Source organism: Halictus rubicundus, chromosome 8, assembly GCF_050948215.1.
Source record: "Halictus rubicundus isolate RS-2024b chromosome 8, iyHalRubi1_principal, whole genome shotgun sequence".
In the NCBI taxonomy this organism is placed as follows: domain Eukaryota; kingdom Metazoa; phylum Arthropoda; class Insecta; order Hymenoptera; family Halictidae; genus Halictus; species Halictus rubicundus.
This window is the reverse complement of record NC_135156.1, coordinates 1,446,830-1,472,912: the sequence shown is the minus strand read 5'-3', so window position 1 is coordinate 1,472,912 and position 26,083 is coordinate 1,446,830. Positions and strand designations below refer to the sequence as shown.

The 26,083-nt window shown below is 37.2% G+C and overlaps 1 protein-coding gene across 5 annotated transcripts in view; it reads left to right on the top strand.

Moving 5' to 3' along the window:
• The window catches only part of LOC143356642 (uncharacterized), a 281,650-nt gene that overhangs the window by 195,315 nt on the left and 60,252 nt on the right, over positions 1 to 26,083 (top strand). For 4 of the 5 annotated variants that reach the window (XM_076792507.1, XM_076792510.1, XM_076792508.1 and 1 more), the window contains exon 4: positions 16,133 to 16,222. The exons of the other annotated variant lie outside the window; for it this stretch is intronic. In XM_076792507.1, coding sequence (XP_076648622.1) covers positions 16,133 to 16,222 — 90 coding nt within the window. The remainder of the gene's footprint in view (positions 1 to 16,132; positions 16,223 to 26,083) is intronic. 5 annotated transcript variants of the gene reach the window in all.

The window sequence follows — 26,083 nt, the reverse complement described above, 5'->3', positions numbered from 1 at the left end:
CTGCCGCGGAACCTTCTTCTAAGCTTCGCATCAATACAATGTCACCACTTCGAACCCATACGAAATGGCATCTTGCCACCCCCTACAATCGTGTAGTAGTGGGCGGTAACAGTTTAATATCTTAGCCCACTCCTATAACTCACAGCTTACGTCCTATATCATGGAGTTAATCACACGGGAATTTCTTAGTAAAAATAGTATCTATTGAGTCATTGGGAAACAAGAATGCACAGGTTACCTGAAAGATGGCAACAAGTCCTTACAAATAATGGAAATTATATCATTGAATAATATGAAACACGTATTTTTATAAATTGATTCAAATGTTTTCTTTGAAATACGGCAGAACTTTCCCTCCAATCTAATATATTCTTATAACAGTTTCAAGTACTCAATATTTGCAATTTTTGATGCTCCGCGAATTAAAAAACTGAATTTCAAACAGGAAGAATCGTAGAATACGACCGTATTTTTAAAAATATTTTTACACTTTAACCGGTGGTAGAATTTGCAGAACAAAGATGTTTCCAATATATTTTCATTAAGAAATTACATTTGCGATAACATGATGAATTATTTAAGAAGTATTTTATATGTATAATTTACGTATGATAAAATACATATAAGGATGTGCGATCCTGTTTCAGCGTTTTGCTTAATCTGAATTTCACGATTTTGTCTTCAGAATGATATATCTTAGGACAAAATAATCTGAAATGAATAATAATTTGGATTTAGTAGCTTGGAAGAGTTCTTAGTCTGTTGCAAAAAAAATTTTTTAATATCTCAATCTGGAAAAATCGACTTTTGGCCCTAAAAGGCGGCTTCCCTACATATGCTTGACTTTACGATTCCCTAGTAGCATTTATAGTTGTCATTTTGTTGGGCCTTGATTGCGATATTGGTTGGCCAACCGTTAAAAATGTCGCTTTTTTATGCAAGTGGGCCATCGGTCATGGCCAACGAAGGGCCAACGCCATTATTAACACGAACGGCCAACTGGGCCCGCTGACGTACATTCGGTCATCATGTACGTAGATGCTACGATCTGAGCTACTAGATACGTCAACAAATTCGCTTCGCCCCCTACTCGCTTCGCTCATCAACCCGAGCGACTTCGTCTCTCGGAGTTTTTGCGTGACAGAACTATCCTATACAATAGAGAGATATCTAAAACACGAGATATTCGAGCGTTTAGAAACGCGGTTTCCAGACCGCATAATATCACGTTCATTATCAGTGACATTAAGAACCTTTGATTATCAATTTTTAGAAAATTTCGATGACATTTTGAATTTTGACCACAAGTGAGCATTGTAAAGGGAGCATTGTGAGCCTTAAAATAATTCTACAATAGTTTTGGCAATAGATTTGGTGCGGTGCTGGTCAGGCGGCGGTGCGTTCTAGTGTGCGGCAAACAGCACCAGCGCGGCGTCAACGCGACGCCGCACAGTGGTCCGGATCGAGAAATTCAGTGACATTTTGTTATAACTTTTGAACCATTAGAGATATTGCAATGAAATTTTCACTAAAAATATTTTAAAAATAGTCACTTTTAATTATAGATAATTAAATATTTTTTTCATTTGTTAAACAATATTTATTAATTAATTTTCATTGATACTTTGTTATTGAAAACAAAATTGTTTACATATAAGTTCACAAACTATTTTTTCTAATCATTTATAATTAAAATTTTTTAATCCGTATCGAGAAATTCTGTGACACTTTGTCACAGCTTTTGAATCGTAAAAGTTATTGGGATGAAACTTTCACTGAAAAATATGAAAAAATAGTCACTTTTTAATGATAAATAATTTAATATGTTTAGTGTTTGTTTAATTATTTTGAATAACATTTTACTTACTGTACTGGCTGATTTACTTAAATCTATATAAGTATCAATTCTGCAGCAACTTCATCTAGCGGCTTTTTCTTTTTATTTTGTGATTTTACTCTTATTGTCGATATATAGGGATCGGAAGTTAGGAGCAATCTATTAAGTAAATCCTCGTTTGTGTTGATTCTGGAATTTTTTCTTGTGTTCCTGCTTCTAAATTTCTTAAAATCTTTGTGCTTCGTTTCTTGTGCCTCCTCAGAAAGCTGTCCAATCGGTAGCAAAGCATTTTGCACGATATCCTTGCCGTGGATTAATATCTTGTGCATGGAGGCAGGCATGTAATACCATCCATAACGTTGCACATAATATTTTGCTGTTTGTAGCGTATATTCTCCGAATTTGGTAACATTTATTTCGTATGGGGACGAAATGACTTGCAAGATGACATGCAGCCTTTTAATTAAAGCAACGTCAATTTCCGTTATTTCCGCGGAAATTTCAGCATTCTGAAAAAACCTTCTTGCCGTATTCCCATCGTTTGATGAGCCCCATCCTTGTTTTACGTAGTCGACAACTAGTCCCAATTTTTCTTTAAATTGTTCTTGTATCTTCTTTTTTCTTTCGCTTCGAATGTTTTTTAAATCGGGTGTATTAGCACACCATTTTTGAAAGGGTATATTATACGATACATGCAATATCCATTCAAAGCATCTTATCCAAGCATGCAGCGAAGAAATTCCAAAAGAATAATTATTATTATTAGTGGGTTTTGATTTTACAAATTCTAAATCATTCATCTCCGTTGGTTTTGCATCGCATATATAACAACGCATAGAGGATTTCGTACTCGTAATCGCATTGCAAATTTTATTATCTACCATTGTAAATAGCATGGTATATTCGATAGATGTATTATTTATTTCAAACGACTTCAAATTTCGAATTTCATTATTTATTCTATTAGTTTCTTGCTCTATAATTATTTGAGACTCTTTAACAAATTCGAATTTTATTGGCCGGCAAAACCAAGGAGATGATGGTCGCGTATTTTCCCAAAGGATTTCTGAAGTTAATTTGTTATATAACTTTAACGGGACTATACTAGATATAAAAACAGATTCTTCATCCGTATTATGGTCTGCATGATATACTTGTTTATATCTTTGCTGGCTTGAAGCACCATCGCAACCCCATTTGCATATGAGAATTAGTTGATTATTATTTGGCAATGTATCTAAACTCTTCAATATGCGGGAAATTGTATGGTCTAACAAGCCTTGTAATTCGACTTGTGCATATGTTTCAGTAATCTTCGTACTACTCTTTGCTGGAAAGCACTGTATTTTTTCTTGCGACAGTTTATAATAAGAGGGCCACAGATTGTTCTTGCATTTTATGGCTGAATTTCTAATGGTCATATACTGAAATTTGGAGAGTTCAGCCATAATGAAAATGCTTAAAGCTTTTTCTACTGAAAACGTTTTCTGTTGAAGCATGTGTCCTTTCTTTAAAAAAGTTTCAATATTTTTGTCGTTTTTACTGTCAAATAAATATTGCAGTACGCGTAACTCCCGATGCATGCCTTGTTTTCGCAATTTCATCTTTAGTGCACTCAGTAATTCATCGAGAGAAAAATTATGAATGAGAGACCGAGATCTTCGTATTCTTTCCCTGCTACTGCATTGAGAATATAACTTTCGTCCTTTGTATATGTTTACAGTAGACGATTTTCGTTGTATTGGGGTATTTGTCGAACTTGAAGACGGAATCTCTGCTAATATGGCACTTAGATATGAAAAATCTTTTTCCAACCATGACTTATTACGTTGAAGGAATCTCACTTGTGTATAATATGATTGTTTCCACTTCTGTTTTAATTTACTAGTGAATACTTTTAAACTCTTCGTTAATCCTTCTGATTGTTCCGGAGAAAGATTAATTCGTTCACATATTTCTTTATGCAAGAATGAGTAATCACCCATGTCCTTTGACGAATTTTTTAATCTTATAAATAAGTCTCGATGTTTTCGAAAAGCTTCCATTCTCGACGCTCGATAATTAATATCTGAATAGCAAAGATGAACCGTTACATGCGAAATTACTGAGGCAATAAGTGTTTAGTCGTTGTTGTACTTACCAAATATAAACCAAATAAAAGATGATATAATGTAAAATAAATCAAAACTTATTCTAATTAAACAATAAATGAATATATATAACACGCATTAAAAATAACTTAACTAAATACAGATTAAATATATACATATATACGATACACACTAAATATACACTGTACGAGTCTTTTACAAATCCTTTACTGTGTGTTTTCTCCAACGGTTCTGTTTCATCTGAATGCAAACTAAAAATGAGAAAACAATCGACTCCTCATCTGCAGCATATAATAAACAATTGAGGTACGCTACAATGAAAACAGTCGCTCGCACGCGCGCGAAGAGGTTCTTCGCGTCTCGCACAATCTTGGCGCTCGACGCAGCGATGGATACACTTTAATCACTAATAACTTGCGTCGATGGACGATGTTGGTAGTAAATCGTGCATAACTATATAGGGAAAAGTGTACTGAACATTGTACAATTTGTAATTATGCGGTGCTAGTTGGAACTCAAAAGATATTCCGTATTAAACATGAGGAATTTTGACAATTTCCGTGCCTTCACTGTGCATTATATTTTTAATATTATACATTATTTAAATTAATTTTTAATTGACAGTGTAAATTCTAAAGGAATTCTGTTCATTTTAAAAGAAGAACACAGAAAAAATATTAAACAGGTGGGTCAGGGCATCGAGATAAAGATAAGCATCTTTTTTCTGCGAAACAAGCTGTTTTCAAAATGTCCAACTTTAAGTGTTCGTCACGATTACAATTTTTATTATATTTTATTAATTTCTTTATTTTCGAGGTAGATGGATATTTACGAAGCAATACAAACTTTGTACATGTCAATATGAGAAAGTTCATTTTTCGACAAAATGTCACTGAATTTCTCGATCCGAACCACTGTGCGCCGGCGGTGCGGTGCTGGTCAGGCGGCGGTGCGGTCTAGTGTGCAACGGCCTTAAATGTTAGATGACTCACTCGTATAGCATCTTTAATCTCCTAAAACTTAGCATAGTAATATCTTTAGAACTTGCAAGTCAGTGCATAAAATTGCAAACTGATAAGTGAAGTATTTGTAATTACACGTATAATGTATTATGTTGTTATAAAATATTGTTAGGAGTACGATAAAATACATGTTTACTGTTCAGAACGTATCTGCATTAAACGAAATAAACTCGTGTCGAAATAATGACATTACGGTTAAAAGCAAGATTAACTTTTTTGCACACTTTTTATTAGTAACACATGCAAAAATCAATATCAACAACGGTCTATCTATATAATGTTAATATTTAATGCTGACATGTTTTAATAATTAGTACATGTTAAAGCAGATGGTCAAAACTTTAGGAATAGATTCCTAATGCTTGGAGAAGAAAAAAAAAGTTATATCATCATAGGTCCAGAAAAGATTAGTTTCCGAGTTATTAAAGTTTTTTTCTGTGGAGTTATGTTTTTAGTGTATTCGTCTGCAATAGATGATGTAGAAACTCTCCGCGACCTAATTGTGGCAGCTTTTCAGACGATACGCGCCACGCCAGTAATTTGGGAGCGTGTTCAGAGCTCAAAAGAAGACTGCAAACCCTTGTCGTCACGGATTTAGTTTAGATTTTGCAGAGTTGTAAAGTTTAGTTCTCCGTCGTGAATTAAATTGCCATTTTACGGTTATGTCGAAGCTTTAATTATAAATATCTCGAAAACTATTGAGCGTCTGCCCCTATAAAGGTCGATGCACATCTCACCGGCCGGCCGACCGGCCGTTTTTTCCCCGTTTATAAGCATTTTGGGGTCCGGGACAGCTATTAGAGAGGGTTCGAGAGGCTCGGAACAAAGGCACAGCGTGTCCTCTGCTACCAGAACCCCAGGGGTTCGCTGCCCAATGCTAGAGCCGGCCGGCTAGCCGGCTAGCATTCTCGACGAGAATGTTCGCAGGCTAGTCGGCCGGCTCGTAGCGTGGCAGTACGAAGACAGAATGAACATGCTGTATTTATTTAAAAAACTATCAACCAGAACTTTTCTGAGTTCCTCGTGGTAATAGATCTTGTTAAGGAATTTGAACGTTGTAACAAACGAAATAACAATTTATTACCACGCTAACGAAAAAGAAAGAATATCATCTGACAATCTGTGCGGTGAAACAATTCGTCATTATTTATTTCAAAAGCTGCTAACTAGAACATTTCAGAGTCCCTCGTGGTAATAGATGGGGAATACTTTGTTAAGGAATTTGAGCGTTATTAGGAAAAAGCTACCAGAATAATTAATAATACGGTACTCCCTTTCGGAGCTATAGGTTCGAGCTACCATTTGTTGGGTTTGAGGGGAACATCTGTCGTATTTTAAATAGGCAGGTAATTTTTCTTGTGAATCAAAAACACATGTTGAATGTGAAAAATTATTAGATCTCGAGATATTTTCAAAAAATGTCATACATTTTCTTGTATTTAGTGAAATACAGCTACACTTTTTCAAAATCTTAGTTTTCGTACTTGAGTTACGATACGTGACTATAGCTACTGAATTATGAAATGCTCACTCGTACAAATCGGTTTCTGTTATGATAGCAATGTCGAAAGGGTGTTTACTTTTACAACATAGTTATGAAGTGTTTGAGTATCTTCTTCAATAAAGACATTTTTTGAAAATATCTCGAGATCTAATAATTTTTTTGCCATGGTACCCTAATCATTTTTTACGTAGAATGAAAGGAAGAATCTATTCTATTTAAAGAAATGATGCAATTGTTAATTGCACATGCACTGCAGCATCTAAAAAAAATTTAAAGGCCTACAGATGTAGTGCTCTTCGAACCATTTATCTTTCTCCTTTATCATTTTTTCGTAAATGCAATAATAACGGAGTTATGACTTGAAACAATTGCGTGGACCACCCTGTATAAGGATGTGCGATGCTGTTTCACTAAGTGCCAGGAACGTTTCCTATTTCCATGGTGTTGTAAAGGAGAGGTACGGATAGATTACCTAAAGAGCTGTGGAGCCCCTAAAAACATTTTTTTTTTGTGCCACGCACAGCAGGGAACTGTCAACGCGCTCTCGAAAGGCCATCTGGAAAGGGTCGAGAGGCCAGAGAAGAAATTCGGTTCCAAAGTCTGACACGGTTGCCGCTAGTAAACGCTAGGGCCAAAACCAGGGTTATAATTTTGAGCCGGCCGGCCGGGCCGGTGAGATGTGCATCGACCTTTATGGGGTATTTTCGTAATCAGGAGAACTAAATCTATAACTCTCCAAAATCTCAACTAAATCGGTGACGATGTGTGCAGTCTCCTTATCAGTGAGGCGATGAGCTGAGGCTTGTATTGAGACAGGAGGTGAACATATTGAACATTTCAATAAAGAAATTTTCTAAGATGATGCGACGAGAATTGAGGCACAAAAACTTTAATAACTGAGAAACTAATCATTTCCGGATCTATGTTAATATAACTTTTTTGTCTTCTTTAAGCATTAGGAATCTATTTCTAAAATTTTGACCACCATTTACGAAACACCCTGTATAGTTGTGATCATTCAAAACTGAAACAACAGATTTGATTTAATTTTGGTACTTCATCATAAACGTTCATGAATTTATAATTTGCCTTTATTTATTTGGTTCCTTGTGAATAACATGTATCTACATTATTTGAATAATATGTCATATATCATACATTAGCGTGGAGATGGGCTATACTTGGTGCAAATTAATCTTGAATTTTTTGTGGGATATTCTAAGGACTATACAATTGGGTCAAGAAATAGTTTGTGCGCAATTTGAAATCAACTAAGAAACAATTAGAAATCGAGGACTTGCTGAGAGGTTGGAAAACAGTTTTCTTTTTATTTCTATTTTGCGTTAACGACCCTGATGCGAGGTCAGGTAGCCATTGGGATATGTAGCTTGGTACCAGATTATGTATGAATAGTGACGGGTTGGGGGGGGGGGGCAGTGGAGTTGGGTTTCGAGATCTTGGCTCCTCTCTACAAGTCTAGGGTGGGTCACCGGGGTGGATTTAGTAGGTTTACCTGGGTTACAGGCCCGCCCCTTCGGGGCGTCCAAGGGCATGGGGGAGCCCCAAATATCCCCCGAGGGGCGGCGAGGACTCCGTAACTTGAATGACCACCTCGCCAAAAGATAAGCAAGAATATGTAATAGTGTAACTATAGTAATATCACTTTTCAATATAATTCGTATATGTATATTATTATACATAAAAGTGTATACAGGGTGTCCCAAAAATGTCGTATAGTCGTTTAAGGGGCGGTTCCTAAGGTCATTTGAAGTGACATTTTCCTTTGCAGAAATGTCCACCTCGGCTTTGTTAACCCCTTGCCTTACGATTGGCACGATTTAACATTTGGCACGGCCGCCCCACCACGTCTCTGACACGTCTTGTTGATGTTTGGCCGGTCAGCACATCACATCTCTGATACGACTTGTTTATGTTTGGCCCGGTAGACTTACCACGTCTTTGACACGTCATTGTAAGCTAAGGGGTTAAGGAGTTGTTAACAAAAAACACGGACCAATCAGAGCGCGATCAGGGCGCGCGATGGCGGGGAGTGTCCGGCTCGGCAGCAGGATCCACTGAGCAGAGCATCGGTGTCGGGACGCGGTAATGCAGTCAACAACAGAAGGAGCAGAAATTTATTTATAATAGTTAGAGCTCGCTTATTCAACCGTAAATGCACTTGCTGCTTTGAAATGTGTTTCACTCGGCTATTGGGAGACGAACTGCACAACTGACTTCAGGTATGGCAGTGCCGAAAGATAGGGGACGTACAGTCAGGTCAACGAACTGCACAGCTGTTGGTAGATAGTAGGTATACAATAACGTAAGGGACGTGCGCGGTCAAGTTAACGATCCTGATTTTCATTTTCACTTTCTTATCGATAAACTAATTGTATTTTTATTTCGCACAGATGCCGTGAAATTTTTCCAAACTTACGATCGCTGTTCAGATTTGCTAACACATAGCTATGTACTAATAACAATTGCAATATCACTTGCATTGTACTACAAATCACAACAATTAGCTACTGTGATCACTAGACTACGGATTTCATGCAGTTATAGCAAAAATGAGTAGATGCATTTTAAAACGGTAGAGGAATTAAAATAATTTACAAACACCAATGTATTATTTTTATCTTGTTAAAATGATTAAAGTAAAAATCAAATATTAAACATTACAGAATCATCAGAATCAGAATTACAGAATCAAATATTAAACATTAAAAACACACATTAGCAACGGTGAGCTTTGAATTGACAAGTTTCTAGAGATGTTCTCTCTATCGCGATTCAAACAACACTGATCTTACGCAAGATTTTTCTGAAAAGTTTAGGGAGGGCGTTACGCATGTTGAAAATGCACGTCGGAAAACAGGGCACGAGAGAGAAGACTAGAATTTACGGCAATCATATGTTTCGGTTTTCCTGCAGATTGGTACACAGAGTCGATGGATAACTGTCTAAAACATCGTATGTCCTTCCTTTAGGAAGTTTCATAAGGGTGGTATAAGGCAATGGAGACCCTTAAACACGCAAACCTGAAATTTCTACCTGCTGGGTAAAAGAACAGACGATGTTTTAGAACAGTTACCTATCGACTCTGCGTACCAATAATTTTTTAACATAATTGCCAGTTTTGAGATTGCTAATTCAAAATACATATGAAAATAGAATCAACATGATACGCGCGAACCAAATAACTGGTACAATTGTATATTTTAAATGTTGAAATACAAGTACAAACATTAAGAAACAATAGGGTGTGCTATTCGGAAAAACTAGTCCGATTTGAAAAAATAAATTCCAATTACCACTAGCAAGCTATAGTACTTAAGGGGGTATTCTGATTTTTCATTTTCACAAAACTGGTTTTCCTTTGCATTTTCTTTCAGTATAAGTGTTGTAGAATATGTGTGCAAGAAGATTTGTTTGCATTTCGTATAATTCATAGTTAGAACGTTGGATGTGTTTTTCTCAAAACCACTTGTTTAGAAATTGTTGCCACAATATCTCAAGTTGCAGTGGGCCAAAAGGAATGATATATTTTTTATTGCATCAGCTTATGCTCCTTCATATTTTTTACAAAAAAGTATTAATCTATTTGTGTAAAAAAATCATTAGTTTAGGAGATATTTTAATTCTAATTTGTTAGGAAATCTCGACTTTCTGGTCAATATTATGAATTCAATGTGATAATGTAGTAGGAGAGCAAGAATTATCACTGTAAATATTTACATTTTCTGTGTTGATAATTCTTGCTCTCCTACTTATTGTGAAATTTAGACTTATTGGTCCATACTTCATTTAAGGATCACTAACCGGACCAAAATATGCACATTTTTACTCTATGGACATTTTTAGATGATTTACCATTGCATACACGACAAAGAATGTGGATTCAACAGGATGGTTTCCCTGCTCATTATTCAAGAATAGCAAGGGATACATTAAATCGAATGTTCCTAAATCCTTGGATAGGGCGAGATGGCCCCATTCATTTTCTGGCAAGATCACCCGATCTAACGCCCCTCGACTTTTTCTTGTGGGGCTACTTAAAAAATAAAGTGTACGCTGAGTCTCCGACCACAATGGCCAATATGAGGGATCGTCTCATCAATGAGTGTAACAAAATAACATCAGATACACTACGCAATGTTAGTGAGTCATTAACTTCTCGATTCAGAAAGTGTTCTGATGCAAATGGTCGCCATATTGAACCTTTTCTGTAAAGAGACATTACAATTAAAATATCTTCTAAACTAATTATTTTTTTACACAAATAGATTAATACTTTTTTGTAAAGAATATGAAGGAGCACAAGCTGATGTAATAAAAAATATATGATTCGATTTAAAAATACGTTAATGACCTTCATATGTCCTCTACATGTCCACCTACAAAAAAAATGTACCACCAGAATGTGCCCCTCTCAAAACCATTCAACTTCATCTGAAACATTGTTTGTTATGCGTAATAATAATGACGTAAATCTAGATGGCAAAATGTGGCGACCCACCCTGTATATGTCGGGGCGTGATGGCAGCGACGCACCCCGTCGGCAACGACGTGTAACGCCTATTTGTTGTATAGGATTAAGTTTACTTGTAAAATAACAATTTCGACATTTAGTAGTTATGCGCGGACTTTGGGATAGTTTGGAGCCCGAAGCTTGGACGTACCCTGGTAATTGCCCTGCGAAGGGGCAATAAAACAGTCCCCATTTACCTGTTTTACCCCTCTTCGCGCGCGGCGCAAAGGGAGATGCGAAATAGGGTCCCTGGAAAATGATGGGCTGTGACCCTGTTGAACGTGACCACGGGCGACAGAATAGTTTCGGCTACGATACAGTAAAGACCAGTCGTGAGAAAAGTGACTTTTCGTGAGGACTAGCGAAAAGGGAAGACCCAAAAGAGACTTGCGCTACGAGATCGGGCATTGCGTTTGCGTAGAGTCCGTTCGAGAATCGCATAAGTGCAAAAGGGGTGAATCGATGGACAACGACGTCGGTCAATATCCGACGGGTCCGAGGATGGAAGACCCCGCCCAGCCTCCGACATATATAGTTTAATTGATACAATCCGAGCGGTAAGATTGTATCGTGTGGGAACGTTCAATTATTAGATTAGGATATTAGGCAATAATTAAGGGTTGTAGATTACGCGAGATAACAAACAAGACAAATATATCCTGAATTGAAATCGTTACAAGTGTTGTTGTTTGTGTCGTCAATGAATATAGTGAGTGTATAATTGAAGAAGTTGTTACCTATGATGCACGGTTTTGACGCACTGGCAATGCGGGGTTAGAGAGCAATTATTGAGTGCCAAATAGAATATATACCGAACTAACGGAATCTATAAGGTTACGATTTGATTCGAAAGGAACTTTAACCCGATCTCACTAGAATTGACTCTGATGCGTGTAACGTGTCGTGACTCTACACGTTATTGAACCGCTACTGAACCAAAGAGGATAAAAATGAAACGGTTTGTGTACCTTGCAAATGAAAGGGGTGCTCTGTTTAAGATTTAATGTCACGTAGGGTCACAATCAGATTTTTTGTCACTTCTAATGAAAACGAGGCCTCAGTTAGATTTTCGTTAAAAGGGGTTAATGCAGGTTATCCGGGCTATTTTCTATCAGAATCTTAATTAACTGATGCCAGAAGGGAGTGTTCTAAAGATTTTCATATAAAGAAGTCATACAGTATCTTCCATTAATAAAAGGGGCATGTTCGGACGCTTTTCGTTCTCAGAAAAGAGATTAGAACTTCTAATCGAAATGAACGTGGAGAAAACGTCTCCATACGTAACATTCATACTGCTTAATATGCTTGCACATTTTTGGATTTTCAATTAGCAAAGGATTTGGAATCATGGCAACACTCAACACATGTTTTTCAAAATGTACTCGATAAAAGAATATATAGCTCATGTAAATTTTATTAGTGTAACTTTAAAAAGATTAACTTATCTACTTCAAATACCCATAAATATGAGCACATAATCCCAATATAAAAACTTTAATAATTTCTAAAAATTGGTGAAAAACGGGCTCGAAAACCAGAAACCCTTAAGAACGAAGATTGATCACATTTTAGTCTCACCAGGAGACGAAATTGAGTATGAACACAAAATTTGAAACACTTTTCCTACATAACATGTATATAATATGTACATGTATACATATAGACAGTTGCTATTGGAATGTAGGCCTGTGCAATACAAGCTCTAGGTATTCGCATGTTTTACGTCGTGCAGAAAAGTTTACTTACTTTTCTTTGTACAATGTTTCTCGAACAACGAAGGTAAAACCAAAATTTAAGAATCAATTTTTTGCAGACGTACAAAATTATGTGCATTGGCAACATACAGTGAATTCTCGATATAAATCCCTTACACGGTTCTGGCGAGGGACTGTATATACATACGTTTGTGATTCACGCCGAACGTTGCATATGAATTACACAGTGCAGGCTGGAATCGTAAATGACCCTACTCGTTGAATGTCCTAAACACGGGACATATTATATTTGGCCAGGGACAAGAAGGCTGAGAAAATGTCTTTCTCTGATACAATGTTGCACGAAGAAAAGAACAGCGAAGCTTGAGAGCCACCGCCGCCGAGGAGTGTAACATAACACGGTCGGATATATCAGAGACCAGAAGACCACTACTAATTCAATTACAAAACTTCTTCATTTTTCATTATTTTTTTATGAGATTTTTACCAGCATATTCGTGGCATTTTTCTGATTAAAGTGAAACCAAATGTGATATAATTCCGATGATATTTACTTGTGTAATGAGCCATGAAAGTTACTTTCCGTTACAATTATATTAATGGAAAATTAGTGTAAATATGATCCGAATTGTATCGTGTTCGGTATCATTTTAATCAGAAAAATTCAACAAGTATATTGGTGAAAGTCTCGTAAAAAAATAATTCATAATAAAGAAGTTTGTTTTTATTTAAAGGCTTGTTTCCCATACGCTGTCCTTCTTTGCGTTCGAAACTTTAATCGTTCATTACTAGACTGCGGATTTTATGCATGTATGACAAAAATGGGTAGGCATATTTTAAAACAGTAAAAACGTTAGAAAAATGTTTAAATACTGTTACATTATTTTCAACCTATTAAACATATTAAGAAAGAAAATAAATTTCTATTTCACTCCAATCTGTTGAAATTCAAGTAGAAAATTTTTATTTTGCATAAAGATCCGCAGTCTATTCATTACATAAGTAAATATCATCGGAATTATATTATATTTGGTATCATTTTCATTATAAAAATGCCACGAATATGTTGGTGAAAGTTCCATAAAAAATAATGAAAAATAAAGAAGTTTTGTTGTTGGATTAGTAGTGGTCTTCTGGTCTCACGCCGATATACCCGACTGTGTTATGTTACACTATTCGGCGGCGGCGGCTCTCGAGTTTCGTGGTTCCTCACGTGGTATACCCCGCAGTGGTATGGGTAGTTCAGGGACCTTTAAACGTTAGGCTTGTAGGGGTTTATATCGAGAATTCACTGTATTTCGTGAATATTCGGTTTGTTGAATTCTGATATTTCATATTTCGTAGGTTCGTTATAAAATACTCTTATCATTTAGCTCATATGCTGTTGAGGAATTAGTATTTGCTAAATAAAGAATATTTCCATAGTCCATTATCATAGTGAAAATCGAAAAAGAGTTTGTCAATGAAAAAAATGAAAATTTATATTGCGAATCTGTAAATATTACACATATGTGTATGTATAAAAGTTATATGACTATATAATATTGTAGAGTTTTATAAAATATAATTTATTAAATTAAATTGCAATAAGTATTGTCGGTTTCACGATCTGCGAGGTATACACTGCAGAGTGTATACTGTCCGAAAGTATTATGTATAGTATTATAGAATGTATACTGAAAATTCTAAAATAGCGTAGAAGTGAATTTATATGAATCTGTCGGGAGACAAGTTGGTTCACATAATAGGAGTTCATCTGTCTCCCACTACTGACTAAGGTTTTTCGTTTATTTAATCGGAGTTCACGTTTATATACGAGAATGTCGCTCAATTTGAGTTCAGTGAATCAGGCACGGCTCAAATTTAATCCATACAGGCAAATGGAGTTCGTATAAACGGAGTCCTACTGTATATGCATTTCAAATTCATGTCCACCTTTAAAATGTGTAGAATGGTTTTCACGACCGTTCTGATATTTTCTTTGTTAACAAAGGTATAAATAATATTTACTATTTTGCTAGAAGCCGTAAGACACATCAAGCTTCCTGCAGTATTTTCTTATTCATAGCTTGACCTTTTGGGTTTGCCATATGCAAGGTTGAGAGTGTTTATTAATCGTTACATCGTTACATTGTTTATCTAATTGTTACATCGTTTAGATCAGAGCTGGTCAACTTGTGGCCCGCGGGCCAAAGGCGATTTCCTCTACTACTTTTCTATTCCTACTAGTGATTCCCACCATGTCTACTGGTAGCGGGTAGGAGTAGGTAGTAGTGGGACGGCGGAAAAGTCGTTGCTCAAGGATGGGATAGTGAAGTGGATCTTTCTCTCTCTTTCTCCTGCCCGGACGCGGTTAATGTATCAGTTAGTGGGGGAGCCGCATGACTAGGAGTAGGATCGTAAAATAGCGACGGGGAACAAGTTGAACAGCTCCGGTTTAGATCTAGAATGGTTACTACAGTGTTCCCACGCAGGACATCTTTACAACAAGCTTTCTTGAAATTATCGTGTATCCTCGAAACGTGTAACATCTCAGAACGCGTTTTCATCATTACCTACACTAGACAAAAACACACAATAATGTTTCACTAATGTCCTTTTTTCTTGAAAAAACATTACTTTACGACGGACAGCCGCGATGAAATTCATACTTTGAGCCTGATGCTACGCAATGCTGCTCATGTATATTATGTTCATTGTTATTAAGTTGCATACACAACGTATCAAACATAGGTGGAGGACAGCTGATTTTTTTAACAATAGATAAGTTAGGTTAATTCAACGAAACAATTTCCGATCTTTAAGTTTGATCATTAGCTGGTTAGCAGATGATCGGCGGAAGATAATCTTAATCCAAAAGTCCAAATCGTGTATAAGTTAGTAATTTGTTAGTTCCTTATATAAACTTAATAAGGGGTATTACCCCTTATAAGGGGTAAATTTCACCCTTGAAGTGAGTGTATCCAAATGAAAATATTTCTTCATATTTCTCAAGTGCTATGATAATCAAACAATATTTTCTGTAATTTTTAGGTATACGAACGAAAAATCTGATGATTTCCCTTTAAAATAAGTTACATTTTAATTTGAATAAATAATTTCTAGCATAGGTATCGACATTTAAAAAAAATGCTCTGTATTCCAAATATTGTGTATATGATACAGACACGTATACATCATAAAATACTCAATCAATCGTAATCTTACTAAATTAACTAGTAAAGTTAATAACGTATTACAGATTTTATCGTGACATTTTAAGAAACCAGAGAATTATCGTCTCCTTGTTCAGTCATCATTTGCAAACCGAAGATGTGTATGTGTCCACAATATGATACACGTTTATATATGTATTTGTTCATATGTCATGTAAAAGTGAAAATATATACTATTCATATTCATATTATCATAGATCTATCTGCTGGGAACAACGCTAAGTTTCATGCGAAAGACAGTGGCTTGAGGATGATAAGGTGCCCCCCGTCTCTGCCCCCGAAACAGTGTAAGTTCTATTTGAAACATTTTTTCAAGCAATCGGAACTAATTGTGTAAATACATTAAGATCAGACACAACAATAAGTACATATCATAAAGGCTGTTATCTACAAGAGTAGATAAGTCTGTTGTCTATTTTGGGGAGATTGCTAAAATAGTCCCTTGTCAATTTAATAATAAAGGATCGATTCTAGGGATGTCGGCTTTGTGGTATAGCGTTTGGTTGTTTATGTAATGTTGCCACTTTGATTTTGGGATCTGTATAGTCTTAGGCAAGCTCTTAAGCATTTATTTCCATATTAGTATGGTTGCAGTTCCACCATATGAGTGCGGCATAGGTGATGAGGGGTCCGATCAGCATTGATCCTATTTGTTAGGTGCATGTTGTAAAAAATTTTAGTTTCAATTTTTTTTGTTTTAAAGTTTTGTTGGATAGGAAGGCTAGCTTGCTGGCTTGCTTTTTCTGCTGGGACGTCTGTGTGTTTATTGCCCCGTAGCATGTAGTCAGTATGAACTCCTAGGTGTTTAACTACTTTTTATGGGGGATGACCTTTTTATCGTTAGTGTCAGGAATCGTAGTGGAGATCTTGAGGTCCTTGCTTCCCACTTTTGCTTTTGATGATAGGCTATCTATTGGTTTTTTAAACAGTATCGTTTCGCATTTGCTGGGACTGAGCCGGAGGTTCCAGGCCATGTAATATTGGCTGACCTTTTCAGTGAGGTCTACTAAATTATCTCGTACATATTGTGTGACTTTGTTGCTGGAGGTATAACCTAGAAGATCGCCGGCAAAGGCTTGGGCGTATGATTTCCCGTCTTCCTTGAAATTGAGTAGTTGTCGTAGGTCGCGTAGGTATACAAGGTGTTTCATTTATCTGAAAACGGAAATATCTCGTGACACACTGAAGTTACGAAAAAAATTTGTGTACAAAAATTGTTCGGTATGAAGGAAACAATTATGTGGTGTAACTTTTTCAGAACTCGATTTGGGGGGGGGGGGGAATTTCAAACTCAAATTAATTTTTTTAAATGTAACCATATATCTTTTTGTCATAACACGATAGAATTTTTCGAGACTAATTCAACGACATATCACATTATCTTATTTACTGTTACGAAACATTAGAAATTATATTATAAATTTGTAACTTCTTAAGTAGGCAATGGTAGTATCTGGTTGCCGACTATTAGCTAGATGTTGTAAACAAAGATCGACCTACTTGTGTCTCCTTAAGCTTCTTAAGTTATCGAACTAAATAAACATAAAATTTACAATTCATGTCATTATCCTCCTGCTAAAGGTATGTTCTGGAATTAAATACCTTCGAAAGCACCAAACAGAACTCAACGAAATTATTACAGTCTCTAGTATTGCACTGTCTTAACTAAAATAAATGAGTCTCGAGACAAATAAGGCAACTCTCCAAAACAAATGACAAAAAGATCGCTCTCTCTGTTTACAGTGGGCAGCTAATAGCCGGCAACCAGATACTATCATTGCCTACTTAAGAAGTTACAAATTTATAATATAATTCCTTATGTTTTGTAACAGTAAATAACATCATGTGATATGTCGTTGAATTCGTCTCAGAAAATGATATCGTATTATGACAAAGAAAAAATATATGGTTCCATTTAAAAAAATTAATTTGACTTCGAAATTTCCCTTCCAATCATTCGGATCTTGAAAAAATGACACCGTATGATTGTTTCCTTCATATCGAACAATTTTTGTAAACAAATTTTTTTCATAATTTCAGCGTGTTACGAGATATTTCCGTTTTCCGATAAACGAAACACCCTGTATGTTAAAAAGGATGGGTGAGTTAACTGTTCCTTGCTGCAAGCTTTCCACGATTCTGAACTTTTGTGACGAAAAAAAAGTTTTCCGTCCAAGGTGATCATGTCACAGATTATAAAAATTAGCCAGGGAGGGTACTTTTCTTGGCTTAGTTTGTACAGAAGTCTGTTGTGCCATACAGAATCGAAAGCTTTTTCTAAATCGAGTAAGGACTTTTAGGTGACGTGGGGTAAATGAAATGTTTATATAGTACGATGGTTTAACGGGTAACAAAAATACAGTTTATTAACAAAAACAATTAATAATCAACAAATAATAACAACAATAAAACAAAACGAGAAAACTCGAGTCCTTGAGAAAACGCGAACAAAATATACGATAACTTAACTTCGCGTATAAAACCGTCGCGATACTCGGACTAAAGTCTCTGGAGCTATCGTTCTCCGCGAGAGTCCAAAGCTTTCTGGCGTTCTCGTTTCTGAGGCGCTTAAATAATGTCCCCGAAAACCGTTAAAATAAGGAGAGGTTCTCCACCCCCACAAGGGCATGGAGAAAGTTTCCTCCCCCACACATTGCATCCGGGGACTTCACTCTTAAGGGTACTGTAACGGTCGAGCCGAGGTTCTGGCAATCGTCACTTAAATGACCAAGCCCTCAACCCGACCTCCCATGGTACGCACTTGAGAAGGATGGAATTTCCGCGTCCGAAAATTCCACGTTCCCACGCACCATGGTCACCACAGGCTGCTCTTACGAATTGACTGTTTGTTATTTTAGAGTTAAAGTTAGAGGGAAGTTTGTGTGTTGCGTGTGTTGTTGTGTGTTCGTGTTTGAATGCGAATTGGCAGTCTGGTATTATGTTGTTGAAGTTGCTTCGAATACCTTACTCAGGCCAGGTGTTAAGCTAATCGGACGGTAACTAGAGGGGTCGTGCGTGTGTTTGTCCTTTTTGAGAATGGGTAGGACTTTGACTTGTTTCCATGATTTGAGTAAGTAGTAGTGATTCAGGGCATTGGTAAATAAGGTGGTTAGATCGAGGATCATGTATCTTGGGAGGTGTTTAAGTGCTATAGGGGTAATATTGTCGAGACCACTTGAATTATTATTCGGAAGATGTTTGAGTATGAGTTCATGTTGCGGGATCACGATGTACAGTGGGTACAGACGTGTTTGAGGAACCAATAATAGACCACCATGTAATATATGAATAACTATTTAATTAAATGAGAATATATAAAATACTGAACTTCTACACTCGGCATGGCTCAGTCCTCTCTCGCACGCTTCGACAACCACCTCGCGTCTCACACACCCCACTCTTTCTCCTATCCTTTATGGTGCATTCACATTGATAGTCACTTCGCTACAAATTCCCCTTTGGCTTTCAATGTGAATTCACCTCTTATATTCAACTTGTCTAGGTTTTTCCTTAACTTATTTGCATTTAACGCTTTTGTCATAATATCGGCTTCCATATCCTCGGAGTTTACATGTTCTATTACAATGTTATTCTTCTGTACCTCGTCTTTTATAAAAAAATATTTTCTGTTAATATGTTTTGTTCTATTAGTAACCCTATCCTTGTGAACCCAATCCATGGCTGCTTTACTATCAGTGTTTATTTTAATTGGCGTTCTATTTCCGATATCTGTGCCTAAGCTTTCTAATAACCCTTGAACCCATTTTAATTCTTGCACTCCCTCACACATTGCCATGAGCTCGGCTTCACACGTAGACAGAGCCACTAAATCCTGCTTCTTACTCCTCCATCCTATTATATTGTTCCCTAATTTAACAGTATATCCACTAAATGACTTGGCATCTTTTGTACTGTTCCAACTCGCATCTGTGCTAACGGTTAATACATTACTCTTGGCATCGTATGTTAATCTATAGTCTTTGGTACCCTTTACATATCTAAATATTCTTTTTAATGCGTTCAAATGAATCTGACGCGGATCTTGACTATATTGCGACATCTTACTTATACTATGTACAATATCAGGTCTCGTTGCAATTCCCAGGTACATTAAAGATCCTAACATCTCTTGATATAATAATGAATCTATCTTTGGCGATTCTTCGTATTGGTCTAAATCTTGTTGTACATCTAACGGTGTATTTTCTAATTTGCACTCTGCCATATCGAACTTACGTACTATCTTATCTATATATTCTCGTTGTGATAGTTCTAATCCTACTTTTGTTTCCGTTATATCTACATTTAAAAAACTTTTCTTCACCGTTTCTACGAGATCGACATTCTTTCTTATCTCATTAATATTACTTTCTATTATCTGATTGTCCGTTCCTACGACTAGGAAATCGTCTACATATACTCCTATCAGTAACAGTCTATTGTTCTCTTTCTTCACATATACGCACGGATCTTCTTTTATCTTTTCTAACCCTACCTTTTCCATTATCTCGTTTAACTTCTTGTTCCAATAAAATCCAGACTGAGGCAGTCCATAGATGCTTTTTATTAATTTACATATTTCATTTTTTTTATTGTTGAATCCTGGCGGTTGTTCCATGTATACATCTTCTTTCAAGTCGCTGTATAAATATGCCGCTTTCACGTCATATTGTTTTATTCTCATTTTGTATGTGCTCGCTATCGATAGTAATGTTCTTATCGTTTGCATTTTAATAACAGGTGCGAATGATTCCTCGTAATTCGTCCCTTGCCGTTGTTGGCATCCCATTGCCACTAATCTGGCTTTGTATCGCACGCTGTTCTCTCCTATATGTTTCTTGTTGTAAATCCACTTTGATTTTATAACCTTCATCTCAGGTCTTCGTGGTACTAGCCTCCACACTTCTCGTTTTCCCATGCAGTCTAATTCTTCCTTCATTGCTTCTTCCCATCTATCAGCCTCTGAAGATTGCAACGCCTCCTGCAGGTTCTTTGGTATTAGTTCACTCACTGCTATGTTGACTTGTTGACACTTGTTCTTGATCCTCTCTGATCTTCTCACTCCTTGTTCTAATAATCTTTCTTCTTGTTGTTGTCTATTTCTTCCGTGTTCTTCTTCTATTTCTTTTGCCTTCCTTCTTGGTTTAGGTACTATTGGTGGTTGCTCTATATTTGTTTCTTTTTCAACCCCTTCTTCAGGACAATCGTCTTGTTCTGTATCCTTCCCTGTTCCTTCATTGCCTTCAATCTGTGTTTCTTCTACCTCTCTTTCTTTCTCTTCGTGTTTGTTCCCCTCAAGTATATCTATATAAGTAATATTACTGAGCCCATTCGACATTTCAATACCTTTTCTATTTTCCATGATTAATACCCCTTTCTCATTTTCATTAAATTTTACATTTCTTGCTTCTACTATCTTCCTTTGTTCAGCGTCATATATTCTATAAGATCTGCTTCCTTCAGAGTATCCTACAAATATTCCCTTCCTTGCCTTCGGCTTTAATTTGTGCCGTAAATTTTTCGGTATATAATAATAGGCGACACTTCCAAATATCTTGATGTATGAAACCGTTGGCTTCCATCCTGACCACAGTTCTATCGGTGTTTTTTCACCCCTCTCTCTACACAAGGTTACGTTCTTTAGAAAAGCGGCTGTCTTTATCGCTTCAGCCCAGAACTCCTCAGGCAACCCTGCATCCAGCAGCATCGTTCTAGCTTTATCCAATAGGGTTCTATTTGTTCTTTCAGCTATCCCGTTGCTCGCTGGATTATATGGCACCGTTGACTGCTGCTGAATTCCCTTGTCTGTACACAACTTGCTAAACTTACTATTAATAAACTCCCTGCCATTGTCCGACCTAATCCTTTTTATTTTTTTATTCAATTGGTTCTCATATTTTGTAAGATATTCAAGAAAACATTGAAATGTTTCCTCCTTGCTTTTGAGTAAATATATACATATATATCTAGAGTAATCGTCTACCAATACATAAATATATCTGTTGCCACCTATTGAATCCACGCGCATCGGCCCACACAAATCCATGTGGATCAGTTCTAACGGCTCTCTTGTCACAATATTTTTTACAGGATAAAACGGTTTTTGTGCCATCTTTCCCATCACACATGCTTCACACCAGCTTAAAGATTCAGGACGATACTCAAGGTCCCTGACGATTTCTTTCCTTTTCATATAGTCTAAATAATTTTCACATACATGCCCAAGCCTTCTATGCCATAACATTTTTCCATGATGCGCTAACCTACTGCATTTACCTATGCCAGTATCTATATCTACACCTGATCTATTCTGCTTACACATACTCTCATTCTGTGTACATTCCTTAACACTCGCATCTGCCAACATTGCGTTCCCTTCCTGTACAGCAGTTTCTAATATAAAAATACCATCCTGTTCAAAAGCTTCTGCAATTTGTTCACCATATATCCCAATTATTTTTGCAACACCCTCAGCAAATACTACTTTATGTCCATATTCATTTAACTGACTAACAGATAATAGGTTAGAACGCAATGTAGGCACGTATAGCACGTTTCTAATACAAATAGTGTTTTCTTTGTCACCGCTACATACTTTCACCTTTACATCTCCTTTCGCTAGAGATTCTATGCTTCTACTTTCATCTGCTAACCATATCTTAACCTTATATTCTATCACATTTATCATATTCTCTTTACATGCTGACATATGCGCAGTCGAACCGGAGTCTATTGTCCATATTTGTCTATTATCACTCTTTCGCACACCTTTTCCACTTGTCACTAGGAAATTATATTCACTTTTGTCGCACTTCACCATACTGCTTTGTTCTTCCCTCTGCTGCGGTCTTCTGTAACTATTTTGATAGCTGTTGTGTCCCTGGTAGTGATGATTTCCTGGCCTTCTATTTGGTGGTTTTGCTGACGTCATATCTTTCCTATGATAGCAATCTCTCGCTATGTGGTTACTCCTCCCACATATATAGCACGCCCCGCGCTTTCCTCTGTTGACTGGATGTCGTGTTACCTTGTAAGCGTTCTCCGTCTTCCATGCTTCGTTTCTACCATGTGTACCGTTCTGATTCTGTCGGCTTTCTTCTTCCGTTAGTATACGTTTAATATCATCTATATTGACATCCTTTTGTGTTCTCAACACTGCTGCAGTTCTCTCGTACCTAGGATGGATTCCTCTAATCATATGGTAGCTTACCTCACGTGGGTCAAATGGAGAACCTATTTTGGCGCTTTTGGATGCGATATTCCTCGTTCTTGTAACATATTCCATAATAGATTCGTTCGCATCCATTCGTATATTCTTTAATTCCAGTCCAATTTCAATTTTCTTGTCTTGTATATTACCTTCGTGTAGTCTTCTTAGTTCATCCCAAACATTTTTTGCCTTGGATTCCTCTAAAAATTGACCTGCTTGCTCGTCCGACAGTGTAACAATTATCAGTCCAAATGCTTCGTCATTTTTAGATTCCCATATCTGTCTTGCTTTCCCTTGAGCCGATTCCAGATCGTTCGACACTGGTGGTTCGTTACCTTCGATTACTTCTTTAAATAATTTTCTCGCTCGTAAAACTGCACGTACTTTTAACGCCCATACATGGTAGTTCTTTTCAGTTAATTTGTCTATATTTTTGCTTGATACGCTTAACTCAGCCATGGTTATTTCTATGGTTCTCGACACGTGCTTATTCTAACCTCTAATCCACACGTGTACACCGACGAACCACGCTCTGCTACCATAAGTGTTGCGGGATCACGATGTACAGTGGGTACAGACGTGTTTGAGGAACCAATAATAGACCACCATGTAATATATGAATAACTATTTAATTAAATGAGAATATATAAAATACTGAACTTCTACACTCGGCATGGCTCAGTCCTCTCTCGCACGCTTCGACAACCACCTCGCGTCTCACACACCCCACTCTTTCTCCTATCCTTTATGGTGCATTCACATTGATAGTCACTTCGCTACAGTTCAACAGACCGTGGGTGGCAGAATGTATAGTCTAGGTTATCACAGGGTGTGGGGTTACTGTCTTGGTTAGTATCATTGAATTGTGTAAATGTGTTTCTTGTAGACCTGGTTGTGTTGAAGTTGTTTTTGATGGTTTTGGCTGTGTTCTCTACTAGTTGTTTGAGTAGTGCGTTTGAAATAAGATGTCGGGGGGGGGGGGGGGGGGTGATTGACTCATAGAAAGCTCCTAGTATGTTGAGTTTGTCTAGTGGGGTTAAAAATATATAGTTATCATCGATTTTTTGCGTGTTGGTCCGATTTAGTTGCGTAGATCGGACGCGGCTTCATTATTTTCCTTGGTTTTTTCTTCTGATACAAATCCATGTCTTCATTATTATATAACGGTAGCAAACGGTTGTTGTTTGTGTTTGGGTCGTTGTCTGGTGGGGTAGTAGGCGTGCTGGTTATTTTGCACGTTTCGGGGAAGGGGGGAGTGGTTCCCCATTTCGCTGTCGGTAATGCAGGATCGTCGCTGCTAGTAGTAGTTGCGGTTTCCCGGCTGGCGACGGTTGCGCTTCGGGCTTACGGACAGTTCGGAGGCTAGGACTGACCTTACTTTTGATACTGCTAGTGTTGTTTTGTTTTATGAACTGTTTATATAGTCTGTCGAGTTGAAGGGAGTGCAGCTTAGGGACCTTCTGTTCGCTTGGTCTGATATGGACATCAGCCGTTTCATTTTCCTTATCAGAAAGCTCTGGTGAGAGCATCGCTTGGAGACACGTGCGTTGGACGTCTCCGTTGGCTTCATTGCAGAAATAAATAAAAAAACTTGAACTCGCGGTGGATCAGGATAGATAAAACTGTGCATTACATCATTAGACACTGTGGTTAACACTAGAACTGGATGCCGTTTGATTTAAGCTGGTGTGGTTGGGTTACCACAAAACAGAGTTGTTTTAACAAGAACTTTATTTTATAAGCGTGTTCGAAATACAGCAAGACCGACAGACAAAGTACGTAGACCGCTTAGCAAGAAACGTGAGAAGTGCAAGAGGTACAAGAAGTACAAGAAGTACAAGGAGAAGGTTTTGTGGATTTCCTCCCTTTATATCCTGATCTTCGGAAAGGCGTTACCTTTCCGAAGATAAGAAGGCGGAGCTATGCTTTGCGGGGATAGGAAATCCCGCATCTGTTGTTTTATGGTCACTGGCAAAGGTGGTCGCCAAATGTTTGGAAAAAAGTTCTTGTCGAGCCCCAGCGGTACTCGGCTGGCAACGTTTATGATGGGGTAGTTAAATTTTCTACACCTGTACAGTCATTTCGGAAATAAAATAATTTTGCCATCCTGCAAACGTCAGGGTAGGTTTTATTACCTTAGACCCTAACATCTGCAGGCGGTCAACTCTAACATCTTGCGATGCGAATCGCGTACCGCTACAGCTGGGAACACTATAAAGACTCACTGAACCGAGACCGAGACTCAGACGCGTCTCCCTATTCTTGGGAATAGGTGGTATGATGGGTTACTAGATTCCTCAAAAACTTTAAATTAAAATATCTCGAAAACAAAGATCCATTCTGAAGAAACCCAAAAGAGTTTTGTTATACTATATAACCACTATGACCTCTAATGTCCCTGCCTCAGAAGTTCTTCGAAACGGCACAGGGGCAAGATGAGTCCTCGCTTGCACCCAATGGTTAGGTTTTGACGTCACACTTTAACCAATAATTCGGCTAGAACCGAAAATGCGTTTGAAATGACCCAATCGGACGGCTTACAACCGCATTCCTGCCCAATTCCTGCCAGGGTATTTCTTGTGAAGCACGTAAAATACATACTATAGCTCTGAAAGCGAGAGCAGCACCCGTGCCTTTCCTCCTTTAAGTTCCAAGCTAAACCAAGTTCATTTACGTGGTATTATAACTAACACTAAAACAAATTTTCAAAACATTGATAAATCTACTGCTAATCTTACAGCAAAAGCATTAAGATTACTATTTAACGTCGGAATTCGTTCGAACATAACATTTTTGATTCAGGGTCAGCTCGAAGTCATGCTTCATAGCATGTTCAATTTGTCCTACGGTTAGTTATAAAATATTAAATATAATAATAATAATAATAATAATAATAGTTACAAAATATTATAAAAGCAACAATGATTTGGAAATCTCC